The sequence below is a fragment of the Passer montanus genome, unplaced genomic scaffold, assembly GCF_014805655.1.
Source record: "Passer montanus isolate IOZ18808 unplaced genomic scaffold, ASM1480565v1 scaffold59, whole genome shotgun sequence".
Classification (NCBI taxonomy): domain Eukaryota; kingdom Metazoa; phylum Chordata; class Aves; order Passeriformes; family Passeridae; genus Passer; species Passer montanus.
In genome coordinates, this window is record NW_024370926.1 from 2,566,077 (window position 1) to 2,577,437 (window position 11,361).

General features: G+C 50.0%; 1 protein-coding gene across 1 annotated transcript; it reads left to right on the plus strand.

Moving 5' to 3' along the window:
• The first annotated feature begins 210 nt into the window (after positions 1–210).
• Positions 211–10,531, plus strand: KLHL40 (kelch like family member 40). Its single transcript, XM_039726554.1, has 6 exons — positions 211–1,356; positions 4,807–4,967; positions 6,375–6,482; positions 7,573–7,758; positions 8,333–8,479; positions 9,329–10,531. Exons 1-6 carry the CDS (start codon positions 211–213, stop codon positions 9,438–9,440), a joined length of 1,860 nt encoding a protein of 619 aa, XP_039582488.1. The 3' UTR covers positions 9,441–10,531.
• The last annotated feature ends 830 nt before the right edge of the window (positions 10,532–11,361 follow it).

An 11,361-nucleotide genomic window follows, 5' to 3' on the forward strand; every position in this document is an offset into this window, starting at 1 on the left:
TATATATAAAGCCCCGAGCTGGAAACTGAAGTGCACAGACAGCTGGGAGCGTAGCGAGCGTTTCACATTCCCGGTGTGCCAGCGGTCTGGAAGCTCCTGAGGCTGTGAGCTCTGCTCTGGGCAAGTTTCTTTACTCAGGTTTAGGTATAGCCACCAATATTTACCCATAAAAGAAGGACTGGGGCAAAGAACGAGCGGTTACTCATCGCCATGGGTTTGCCTCTTGATCAAGTGGAAGAATTGCGCCTCTACCAACAAACTCTTCTCCAGGACGGACTCAAAGACATGTTGGACCACAACAAGTTTCTGGACTGTGTTTTGAAAGTGAAAGGGAAGGAGTTTCCCTGCCATCGGCTGGTGCTGGCAGCCTGCAGCCCGTATTTCCGGGCCATGTTCCTCTCAGACATGGAAGAGAGCAAGAAGAGGGAGGTCAGCTTGGAAGATGTTGACCCAGACGTCATGGGCAAGATCCTCCACTACATCTACACCTCCGAGCTGGAGATCACCGAGCAGAACGTGCAGGACATCTTCTCCGTGGCCAACATGTTCCAGATCCCCTCCATCTTCACCGTGTGCGTGTCCTTCCTGCAGAAGAGGCTCTGCCTCAGCAACTGCCTGGCCATCTTCCGGCTGGGACTGATGCTGGACTGCGCCCGGCTGGCCGTGGCTGCCCGGGATTTCATCTGCGACCGCTTCGCGCTGGTCTCGCGGGACGAGGAGTTCTACCAGCTCTCCCCCGACGAGCTGATTGCCATCATCTCCAGCGACTCCCTCAACGTGGAGAAGGAGGAGAGCGTCTTTGAGGTGGTGATGAAGTGGGTGGGGACCAAGGAGCGGGAGAGCCGGCAGAAGGCTTTGCCCGTCATCTTCGAGAGCATCCGCTTCCGCCTCATGCCCGACGACTACATCAGGGACCACGTGGAGAAACACGCCATGGTCAAGTCCAGCCCGGAGCTGCTCAAGAAGCTGCAGATGGTGAAGGACGCCCAGAAAGGCAAATTCACCGTGGTGAAGAAGAAGAAAGTGAAGAAGAACAGTGAGAATCAAGGGAAGGAGAACGTTGTCAATGGCGCGGTCGATGAGGGGGAAGATGCAGAGGAGGATGCTCTGCCTGGGATCCTGAATGACACAATGCGCTTTGGGATGTTCCTCCAGGACCTTATTTTCATGGTGAGTGACAGTGGAGCAGTGGCCTACGACCCCAATGCCAACGAGTGCTATTTTGCCTCCCTGTCTACTCAAATCCCAAAGAACCATGTCAGTCTGGTGACCAAAGAGAATCAGATCTTCATTGTTGGAGGACTGTACTACAACGAGGACAACAAAGAGGATCCCATGAGCTCCTACTTCCTACAGGTACTACCTTTATCTTTCTTTTGTTTCTTTGGCATTTGGGAACATCACCAAGCTTTAGCTTCCATGCAAATCCCACAATATTTGTTGCCATGTGATGTTAAAGTGAAAGTTGTAAACGAAGGAGAATGATCTGGGTTGCTGAGATTCTTCTCCCTTTATTTTTGAGGCACCTGCCACTGAGGGGTGGTTATGGTAGTTGAGGAAGAAGGTTTGAAGGAGTAGGAAATAGGAATGAGCCTTCCTGATCCAAATCCTGAGGAGAGGATTGTTTAGAACAGTGAATTTGGCCCAGGCCTGGCTGCCACAAGGTTCACAAACTGGGAGGTTTGTGGCGTCAGATCCAGGTTCTGCTTTGCATCCCCTGCCTTCCCTGGTTATGAACCCCAGGAAAACCCAAGGGTGACGCTGCCAGGTGCTGAAAAAGGAGCAGCAGCAGCTGCAGCCACAGAACAAACACCCCAAGGACACAGGGCATGTCCCTGCCTCCCAACGCGTGCCCCATTCCCAGTGCTGCTCCCGCCCCTGGAGATGGGCTTGGTCCAGCTCAGAGTCTCTGCCTCAGCCATTTCCTGAGAGGAGGAAACCACCACGAGCTGTCTTTGGGGATGCCCCTCAGGGAAAGTGGCTGTTCTAACTCAGCAGTGACCCAGCTGTGACTGGATTGAGCTGTGCAGGCAGTCTGAGCCCCAGCCTGGGCTGCAGCCCAGATTTCTTTCTCTGTAGACAGCTAACACAAGGTGCCTGCCCTCCCTGCTGACCCCAAGGAATCCAGTAAATCCTCTATTCTTCCTCCCATACCCAGAAATCCTTTTTTTTGTTCCTCTCCATGTCTCAAATCTTCTGGGAAGGGACAATAGCATGTCTCAGGCTCACATCTTCTGGGGAAAACAATAACATCTCCAGGCAGAAAGGATAAAATGAGGGTGTTTGCCAAGCTGAGACACAGAGCCCTGATCCCTGCCTTGACTCATCAGTAGGGCTGCACATCATGCAGGGGCCAGGCTTGTCCTCACCTGGAAAAGAACAGGGGGTTGTGGAGGCCAGGTGGAGTCCAGGGAATGAGAATCCAGGAGGAAGAAGCCCCAGCCCTATAGAGCAGGAGGGAGTGGGAAAGCTGGGGAAGTGCTGGGGGTGTCCTGTTTGAGATGCAGCCTTTCACAGTGGGCAATCCATGATGACAGAGGTGTGGGCAACCCCATCAGTTACCTGAGAAGAGCAGGCCAATGCACTCAGCCAAACCTGTGCCTAAAGATCAATCTTCCCAGCAGAGGAGGAGCAGGGTCCATAGGGTCCAGAGAGGTCACAGAATCATAGAATGGCCTGGGAGCCCATTCTATGGAATCTTGAGAGGGACCTTGAAGATCACCTAGTTCCAAACCCCTGCCATGAGCAGGGACACCATCCACTAGAGCAGGCTGCTCGGAGCTCCATCCAACTTGGCCTTGAACACTTCCAGGGGTGGGGCAGCATCCTTGGAAGCATTCAATATTTGACTGCACAAAGCCCTGGGAAGCTGCTCTAGCTCCAAACCTGTGCCCCTTTGAACACGCGGGTTGGGTGAAAAACCTTTGGTGGTCCTTCCCCAAAGTACTCTGTGGTTCTGAGCTGCAAACAGCAAGATTTCTTTATTCAGCTCCTAGTTTGCCACTGACTCAGTGGCAAATGCCTCAGTGGCATCTTGGGGCCAGTTTCAGCTCTTGCCCACAAGAAGGGTCTCTTCACACCATATCACCACATCACTTGTGCTTGGGAGAATCAGACAAACCCTGGGACTGGAGATTGCCATCAGTTTGCAAATGTTTAATTTATTACATCAGTGTCATTATGTAGCTCACAGTTGCTGTATGAGCAAGAGAGGTTTTGAGCCTTTTTTCAGTTAAAATGACACATTCAGACATGTAGCTCTATGATAAGCCGCTGTGCCACAGCTCCCTACACCATTTGAGTCTTTCTTTCCCCCCAAATTTCACATTCCCCCTGCTGAAGTCAGGTGCATTAGGTCAGGGATAATTTAGATTTCAGGACAGATACCAGAATAAAAAATGCTGATAAATCCCAGGGGCCTTGCAGATTTTGGCAGGAGCAAAATGATTCCATTGACATTTCAGATGGAAAAGGGTATCCTTTCTTTGTCACTTGCAAGATTTATGACTCCAAAACAATGCTGAATCCATCAAGAAGCAGGAACTCTCCCGATGACTGAAGTGCTCAGGGTTGCACTATAAATAACACATGTGTGGACCACAGCTTACAAAGGGACAAAAACCACAGGCACCCAGCTGAGGGCGAGTCTTTGGAGCCAACCCATCAGGCTGAAGCTCCTTGGCCTGAGCCCATGGCAAACAATGCTCCAGGCAGTGCTGCGTCACAGCTTCATCCTGCAGTCCCACAAAATTGGCTGCAAGACACCCCTCCCTCCTCTATCAAGCTATAATAATATTTCCCCCCAGTTCCCATTAAGCCACAGAGCTCAGAGTCTTCAGTCTAAGATTTTTTTATCTTTTTTTAAATTTTTGCGGGTGGGAGATGCAATGCCTTGATCTACAGTTGTCCAAGGATTTGGTGATCTGATCCTGCAGCTTGCTCATCTCTCACATGGGTGTGGCACATTTTATCTGTGTAGCCAACATTGCTGGTAGCACCCTGTTACCTGGCAGAGTTGGGAAATGCCTGGATGAAATACTGTGAGGTGTTCTGTGCACGAAAAATTTCAGGAAAATTTCTAGGATTGAAATGTTTCCGTTCCTCCAGTCCCAGGAATGATCCATTGTAAGTGCAGCAAGAAGTCTTTCACCCAAAGATGACCAAGCTTGTTCCAAGTTCCAAGTTAGAAGAGGAGACTCAGGAGAGAGCTCATCACTCCACAACTCCCTCAAAGGACGCTGGAGCCATGTGGTGTTGGCCTCTTCTCCCGGGCCACCAGTGACAGGATGAGAGGACAAGGCCTGAGGCTGCACCAGGGGAGGTTCAGGTTGGACATCATGGAGAATGTTTTTACTGGAAAGGTGGTCAGGCATTGAGATGGGCTGCCCAGGGAAATGGTGGAGTCATCATCCCTAGAGGTGTTCAAGAAATGACCTGAAGTGGCACTCAGTGCCATTGAATTGACAAGGAGGTGACGGGTCAAAGTTTGGACCCAATGATCTCAGAGCTATTTCCCAACTTTAATGTGATTCTATAAAGTCCAGGCTTTGATGACTAGAGCACAAAATGTTGCTGCAGACCCATCTCTGCTCTTATGCCTGGTCATAAAAGGTTTATCACACAAATGGTGACCTGGGTTTGCTCTCAGATCTCCCACCCTGCTCCAGCTGACAAAGGCACAGCCACAGGAGCATTGCTGCTGGGGTGACCAAGCTGCACATGGGAACACACTTTGTCCTCCACCTCTGGGCCCCGACTTTTGCTAAACAAATGGACACACACTAATGGCCATGTGTTCCCTTCCAGTACGACCATCTGGACGCAGACTGGCTGGGGATGCCCCCCCTGCCCTCCCCTCGCTGCCTCTTCGGCCTGGGGGAGGCAGAAAACTCAATTTTTGTGGTTGGAGGGAAGGAACTGAAGGAGGGAGAGAAGACCTTGGATTCAGTCCTGTGCTACGACCGGCTGTGAGTGTCCACAGTGAGTGTGGGGTGGAGGAGAAGCTGGAGCAGCTGCCATGCAAAGTGATTCCAGCTCTCCAGGGGTCAAAAGGTTTGGGAGAAGGGCTTGAGCTCTGTATGAGGATGCTGGGACTGTCCTCGAGCTGTGCCCTGGGGATGTGAGCTGTCTCACTCCAGCTGCTCCCTTTATTGAGCCTCCTGGAGAGGGAAGCCTTTATGGGGGATATTTTGTCATCTGGGACTGGTGTTAGTAGATGTGAGACACGTACAGAGGTGTTTTTTTCCTTCTGCTAAATCCTCTGCTCTTGCCCATTGATTAAAGGATCAGTGACATTCACTGTGGTCTCACCAAAAGAGGTTTGAACAGAAAAGCTTGTTTTCAAATTTTTCAGATGTGTCACAGAATGGCTCATCCTGATTGATATCAGGCTTAATATCCAATTATTTTTGGACAATGGGCTCTGACCCCTGCTAGCTCATGAGCTTTATTAAAAGGCACCATCCTGTTCTTCTCTCAGGAGACAGAAACATCCAAAGCCTGCTGCTCTCTGCCCCAAAGAGACAGAGCAGCAGGCATCAACAAGCCTTTGCTTGGTCTATATTTAGACGTGTGTGCTTCCAAGTCTGTTTTATAGGCAGAGATTTGAAACCAGTTCCATTCCCACAGAGCAGGGCATTTATCTGCCCCTGCAGACTCTGGGAAAGAATTTCTCTGCCCCTGCTAAGTGTCTGGGGGTGGTTTGAGCATCAGTTTGAAGCTGGTAGAGATGTGATCAGCACCACTTTATCCCTGGTTTTATTTGGTTGATATTATTCTGATTGAACATGGCTGAACCTGTGCCCAGCTGGCCAAGAGGGCCAGTGGCATCCTGGATGGATCAGCAGGACCAGGGAAACGTTTCTTCCTTCGTGCTGGGCTCTGTGAGGCTGCACCTCAAATCCTGCATCCAGTTTAGGGCCTCTCAAGACAAGAAGGACATTGAGGGGCTGGAGTGAGCCCCAAGAAGGGAACAGAGCTGGGGAAGGGTCTGGAGCACCAGGAGCAACTGAAAGAACTTGGGGGGCTCAGCTTGGAGAAAAAGAGGTTCAAGGGGTCATTATTGCTCCCTATCCCTACCTGAAGACCTCAAGAAAATAATGGATATTAGCATAAATACTCTCCTTATTTTACTGTCACCCTTTTTTAGGATTATTATTATTATTTTTAGGATCATTATTATTATTTTTAGGATCATTATTATTATTTTTAGGATCATTAGACATTTATTGTCTGAGCCTGCCCCATTGCAGCCCTTGTGTTTCTGTGACTGAGCCCAACCCTCTGCTCACCTTTAGGTCTGGGAAATGCCAGGTCCTCTAGGTGTCATCCAGCAAGCTACAAATCCTTTTGCTTCCCATCTTTTTCTGGCCCAGGTCCTTCAAGTGGGGTGAGGCTGATCCCCTTCCCTACTCGGTCTATGGCCATGCAGTGGTGTCACACAAGGATCTTGTCTACGTCATCGGGGGCAAAGGAAGTGACAAGTAAGTCAAAAAGCAAGAGAAAATCAAGGAGGCAATCCCCCAAAACAGTGGGAGTGCAGAGGTGGTACCTCCTCAGCCTGGTTTAAGGAGGGCTGGACGGAATAGGAAATGTGGATCCTTTCCTTTCCACTCACTTTTGTGCCTGCAGCCCTTTCTAAAACCTTAGGAGGCCAACAGGGACATGAGGAAGATGGCAGAGTCCTTACAGGAAAGAGAATGCATTGCCCCATCCCTGGAAACAGGCTGGAGGGGGCTTTGAGGGAAACTGGTCCAGTGGAAGGTTGTCCTGCCTATGGGGGTTGGAATGAGATGCTCTTTAAAGACCCTTCCAAATTAAACCATTCTCTGATCCCCTTTGCTCACAAAAAAATAAAAGTCACGCAGATTGGGAGAGGCATTGAAGAGCAAGAAGCTCCTTCACTTTTAGGGTGTCCTGTCTTGGGCTTTTGGGGGAGAGTGGTCACCATAGTCAAATCCAGACGTGTATTTGCAACAGAAGGGAAAAACCTCATCCACCCTGACCCCATCCCACCCTCCTGCAGGAGACAAGCTCAGCAGGAAAAGCTTCTCTCAGGAGCACCACAGTGGCTGCCTTGCAGGGCACAGATGTGGCTGTTTGCAGAGCAAACATTCCACAATCCAGCAAGGATTGGGATGGGTTATGGTCTGAAAGGCGTGAACATCCTCACACTGCCCACCTGGCTACAGGAACACCACTGAGGATATTCTGCAGCATCACGGTGGATCAGGAATAATAAATCAATGCCTTGATGGCTGTGAGAGGTCCTGAGGGGCTGCCTGGACCTGTTTCCAGGTGTGTGAGCACCAAGCTGAGCTCTCAGGACTCCTGTCCAAAGTGGGCACAGCAGGAGGGGATGTGTTACACACACAGGTGGTGACTCCAGGCATGGACATCCTTGTGTGCACACCCAACAAAGGGTGTGGGCTCCTCCACTCATGCTGATGTGAAAGAGAAAAATCCTCCCTAGAGACCCCACCTTCTTCTCAGCAGACACCCCCAAACCCCTGCAGGGCAAAACCACCTCTTGGCAGGGGATTGAGGCTCCTTTTCCCTCTTATTTTTCTCCAGGAAGTGCCTGAAGAAGATGTGTGTCTACAACCCCGCCAAGTTTGAGTGGAAGGAAATGGCTCCCATGAAAACCGCCCGCTCCTTGTTCGGAGCCACCATGCACAAGGACAAAATCTACGTGGCAGCTGGTGTCACTGACTCTGGCTTGACCAACACTGTGGAGGTCTACGACATTGCCACCAACAAGTATGTCCTGAGTTGTGGTTACACAAGGAGTAGGGGCAGGTGTAGGCTCAGCAACACCCAGACATCCTGGAGTTTGTTTGTGGCTCCTGATGTCAGTTCCTCCAGTTTATACGCCCATGGTAGGGGAGTTGGAACTGGATAATCTTTAAGGTCCCTTCCAACCCAAGGCATTTTAGGGTTCTGTGGTTTCTCAGAGAGTTGGGCATCACCAAAGTCACTGTGGTTAGGCTGGGGATCATCTCAGGCTCGCCCTCAAAGTGCTTTCACCCACTGTGCCATCCTTGGGTTCCCTGGAGCTTCACCCAAGACAATAAACCCTGTGAGTTTGGGTGGCTCTTGCAGCTGCTGCCCCAGCACTGGGACAAACTGGTCCACACAACCAAAGCAAAACAAAGTTGAACAGTGATGATGGGAACAGTTTCCCTAAAACCAGCCAGGGTATGGTCCCACCCCACCTAGCCCTGCACAACTGGATCTGTCCCTCGTGAGCTCTGTTGTTGAATCCTGATTTGAGGCCATCCTCAGCGTGGGGGTGTCCAGGATGCTCTAACTTGTCCCCTCTCTCACGTGGCAGGTGGGACACCTTCACGGAGTTCCCCCAGGAGCGCAGCTCTGTCAGCCTGGTCAGCCTGTCTGGGGTGCTCTACCTGCTCGGGGGGTTCGCCACGGTGGAGACCGAGTCGGGAGAGCTGGTGCCAACGGAGCTGAATGACGTTTGGAGGTGACAACCTTCCCCAGGGCTGTCTACAGGAGCATGGGAGGGATGCTAGCAGTGAAACAGATAATTTCTGGGGTTTTTTATGCCGTCAGTGTGAGATGGAGGTTGTCACACCAGCACCAGGCTGCAGGCTCAGCACTCGGTGTCTGGGAAGTTCGCCCTGTGCTGTGCTGGAGGGCACATTGGTGCTTCAGTGATCTCTCCCAGCCTCACACAGCAACAGACCAGGGAAAACTTGCTCCTTTGGCTTTGTTGAGCGTTGACATTTTGTCTGGAGCAGGTTCCAGACTCCCCTTTGGTGTGGAGCAGCATCTGTGCGATGCTTCCTCTCCCTGGGAACAGCCAGTGCTCGGGCTGGGAAGCAGATAGTCTGGGCTGGGAAGCAGAGAGGCTGGGCTGGGAAGCAGAGAATCTGAGCTGGGAAACAGAGACTCTGGGCTGGGAAGCAGAGAATGTGGGCTGGAAAACAGAGATTCTGGGCTGGGAAGCAGATAGTCTGGGTGGGAAGCGGATAGTCTTTCATGCAAGAGGAGTGGGCAGAAAGCACTTAGTGACAGCTGCTAGTGCAGCGTTGGCTGCTCCTGTCCCTCAGATCAGTGCTCTGGCACCCTCAGCAGGATCTTGCTGTCCTTCACCAAGGATGTTCCACCTTGGTGCCATCAACCCAATTCCCTGAAGAAAAATATCCCCTCCCCTGCAAGAGCACGTGCTGATATCCACGTCCCCCAAACCAGAGCACGCCAGGGCTGAAAGTCCCCGTGCAGATTCCTGTGGGCTCCCACCCCAATGGAGAGCAGCTGGAGGGAGGGAGAGGAGACCTTTCCTCACCACTGCCTGCCTGCCTCTCCCCAGGTATGACGAGGAGCAGAAGAAGTGGGAAGGGGTTCTCCGGGAGATCCAGTATGCCTCCGGCGCCACGTTCCTGCCCGTGCGCCTCAACGTCCTGCGCCTCACCAAGATGTAGTCAGGAGTGATTGGTCCTCTTTCCACGGGGTGCTGGGGCAAGGAGGGATGGGGAGATGCTGCTCAGAGATGTGGCATCTGGACACGGCCCAGGACATTGCATCTGTGATTGGTGCTTTTTTGGATAAGTGGGAAAGAGGGGAGAGTATCTGGAAAACCTCCGGGAACTTGAAGGTGCTGACAAGGTAATTAGAGAGGGGATGTGGAGCCTGCAAGGAGCTGGGGAAGACTGAGAAGCACAGAAAAATTAGTTATTCCAGTCTCAGGAGACAGGACAAATAGATCATACATTTTAAAACTTATTTCTGCATGTTTTTTTCTCCATCTTTTCAACCAACGAACAGAATGCAGAAAGTGAGGACTAAGATGACATTCCCCAGGGAAAGGCATCCACCAAGTATTTCCCAGCCTAAGGTGTCTGTGAGCACAGTGTTCCTTGGAGAGGAGAAGGAAGGGTTAAAGTCAAGTGGTACAGGAGAGATCTGATAGAATTTGATGAATTCCTCAGTGAAGAGGGTTGTTGGGATGAGAGAGTTAAAAGAGAAGATCACGTGAGCAGCAGAAGCACTTTGGAAGCTGTAATGTAAAGCAAATAATCTTGGTTCTTTGCCTCCAGCTTGACTTTGGAGTGATGAGAGGCCGGGAGCCGAGTCTCAGGCAGGGAGGAGTCATGGAAGTTGTAGGGTGGGAAGGGAGGAGGGATGGACAGAAGACGCCATGTGTGGTCACCTCCAGCCTTTTGGGGTCCTCATCTTCAATCACAGATCACAATGTCCTCACCTATGGATGGACAAATGCTGGTTTTTAGGGAAAGGTTTTATATTTTTGCTGGTTTTCTTATTTTTCACGTTCAGATTTTTTTTTTAAAGAATATTTTACTTTGCTAAGATCTCAGATGTTCTTGGCTCAAAGAGAGCCTCTGACTGAGGAAAAATGCATATTTATTTTAATGTTGTCAATAATGAAGTTTTGATAGAGACATGACTGTACTGGCAGCAGGAAAAAAAGATCTGTTAGAGCAAAAATCTCCTGATGCCCACACCATCTGACCAGTGGTTTATTTAAAAATAAATGTGACTATTCCAAAAGAAATCCCCTGTGTCTGCATATTGATAGAGCTGAAACCGATCCTTCACAGCAACCAAAAGCAAGGACTGAGCACAAGTTGTGGTGGACACATGCAGCAAAACAGCCCCGTGGAGAGCCTCACCTTTTCTTGTTATTTTACCTCATTTGAGAGCTGAAATTTTAGGATCTGTATCCTTACAGCTCTTCCCATAGGATACCACAGCTAGGAGTTTACCCAGGACTACAAAGAAGCTGGATGCCTATGCTGACAGGGTGAGAGGAAACAGCCTCAGGGGAGGTTTAGATTGGATACTAGGATGAGTTTTTTCATGGAAAGGATTGTAAAGCACTGGAAAAGGCATTGGAGTCCCAGTGATGGAGTCACCATCCCTGGAAGTGTTCAAAAAACATGTGGATGTGGCACTTAGGGACATGATTTAGTGGTGAAACGTGGTGGTGGTGCTGGGTGGGTGGTTGGACTCAATGAGATTAAAGGTCTTTTCCAACCTTAACAATTCTATGATTCTGTGATGTCATAGTACCATTAACAGGGTTGATAATCAATAATAATTCCAAAAAAGAACAAAAACAAACATTGCAAAATAATTGTCTCAAAGCGGTATGAAAATTCTGGTATCACAAATCTAGGTCAAAATGAAGTTATGGAGGAACTGAAATATGTTTGGAAGGAAAAAGAGTTCAAGGGAAGTAAAGGAACCAGAGTCTTGTCCTGGTTTCATTTGAAGGATTTAGGAAGTTACAGGATAAGCTCCTTAGAGGACAATCACATCGGAACAGTAATGAAATATTTCAAAAGAAAACAAAATCCAAGGTGACTGGCTGTCACAAAGTAG

Coding starts and splice junctions, on each gene's coding strand:
- KLHL40 (XM_039726554.1), top strand. CDS start 211: ATGGGTTTGCCTCTTGATCAAGTGGAAGAATTGCGCCTCTACCAACAA. Junction 4,968..6,374: donor GTCCTGTGCTACGACCGGCT/GTGAGTGTCCAC, acceptor TTTCTGGCCCAG/GTCCTTCAAGTGGGGTGAGG. Junction 7,759..8,332: donor TACGACATTGCCACCAACAA/GTATGTCCTGAG, acceptor CTCACGTGGCAG/GTGGGACACCTTCACGGAGT.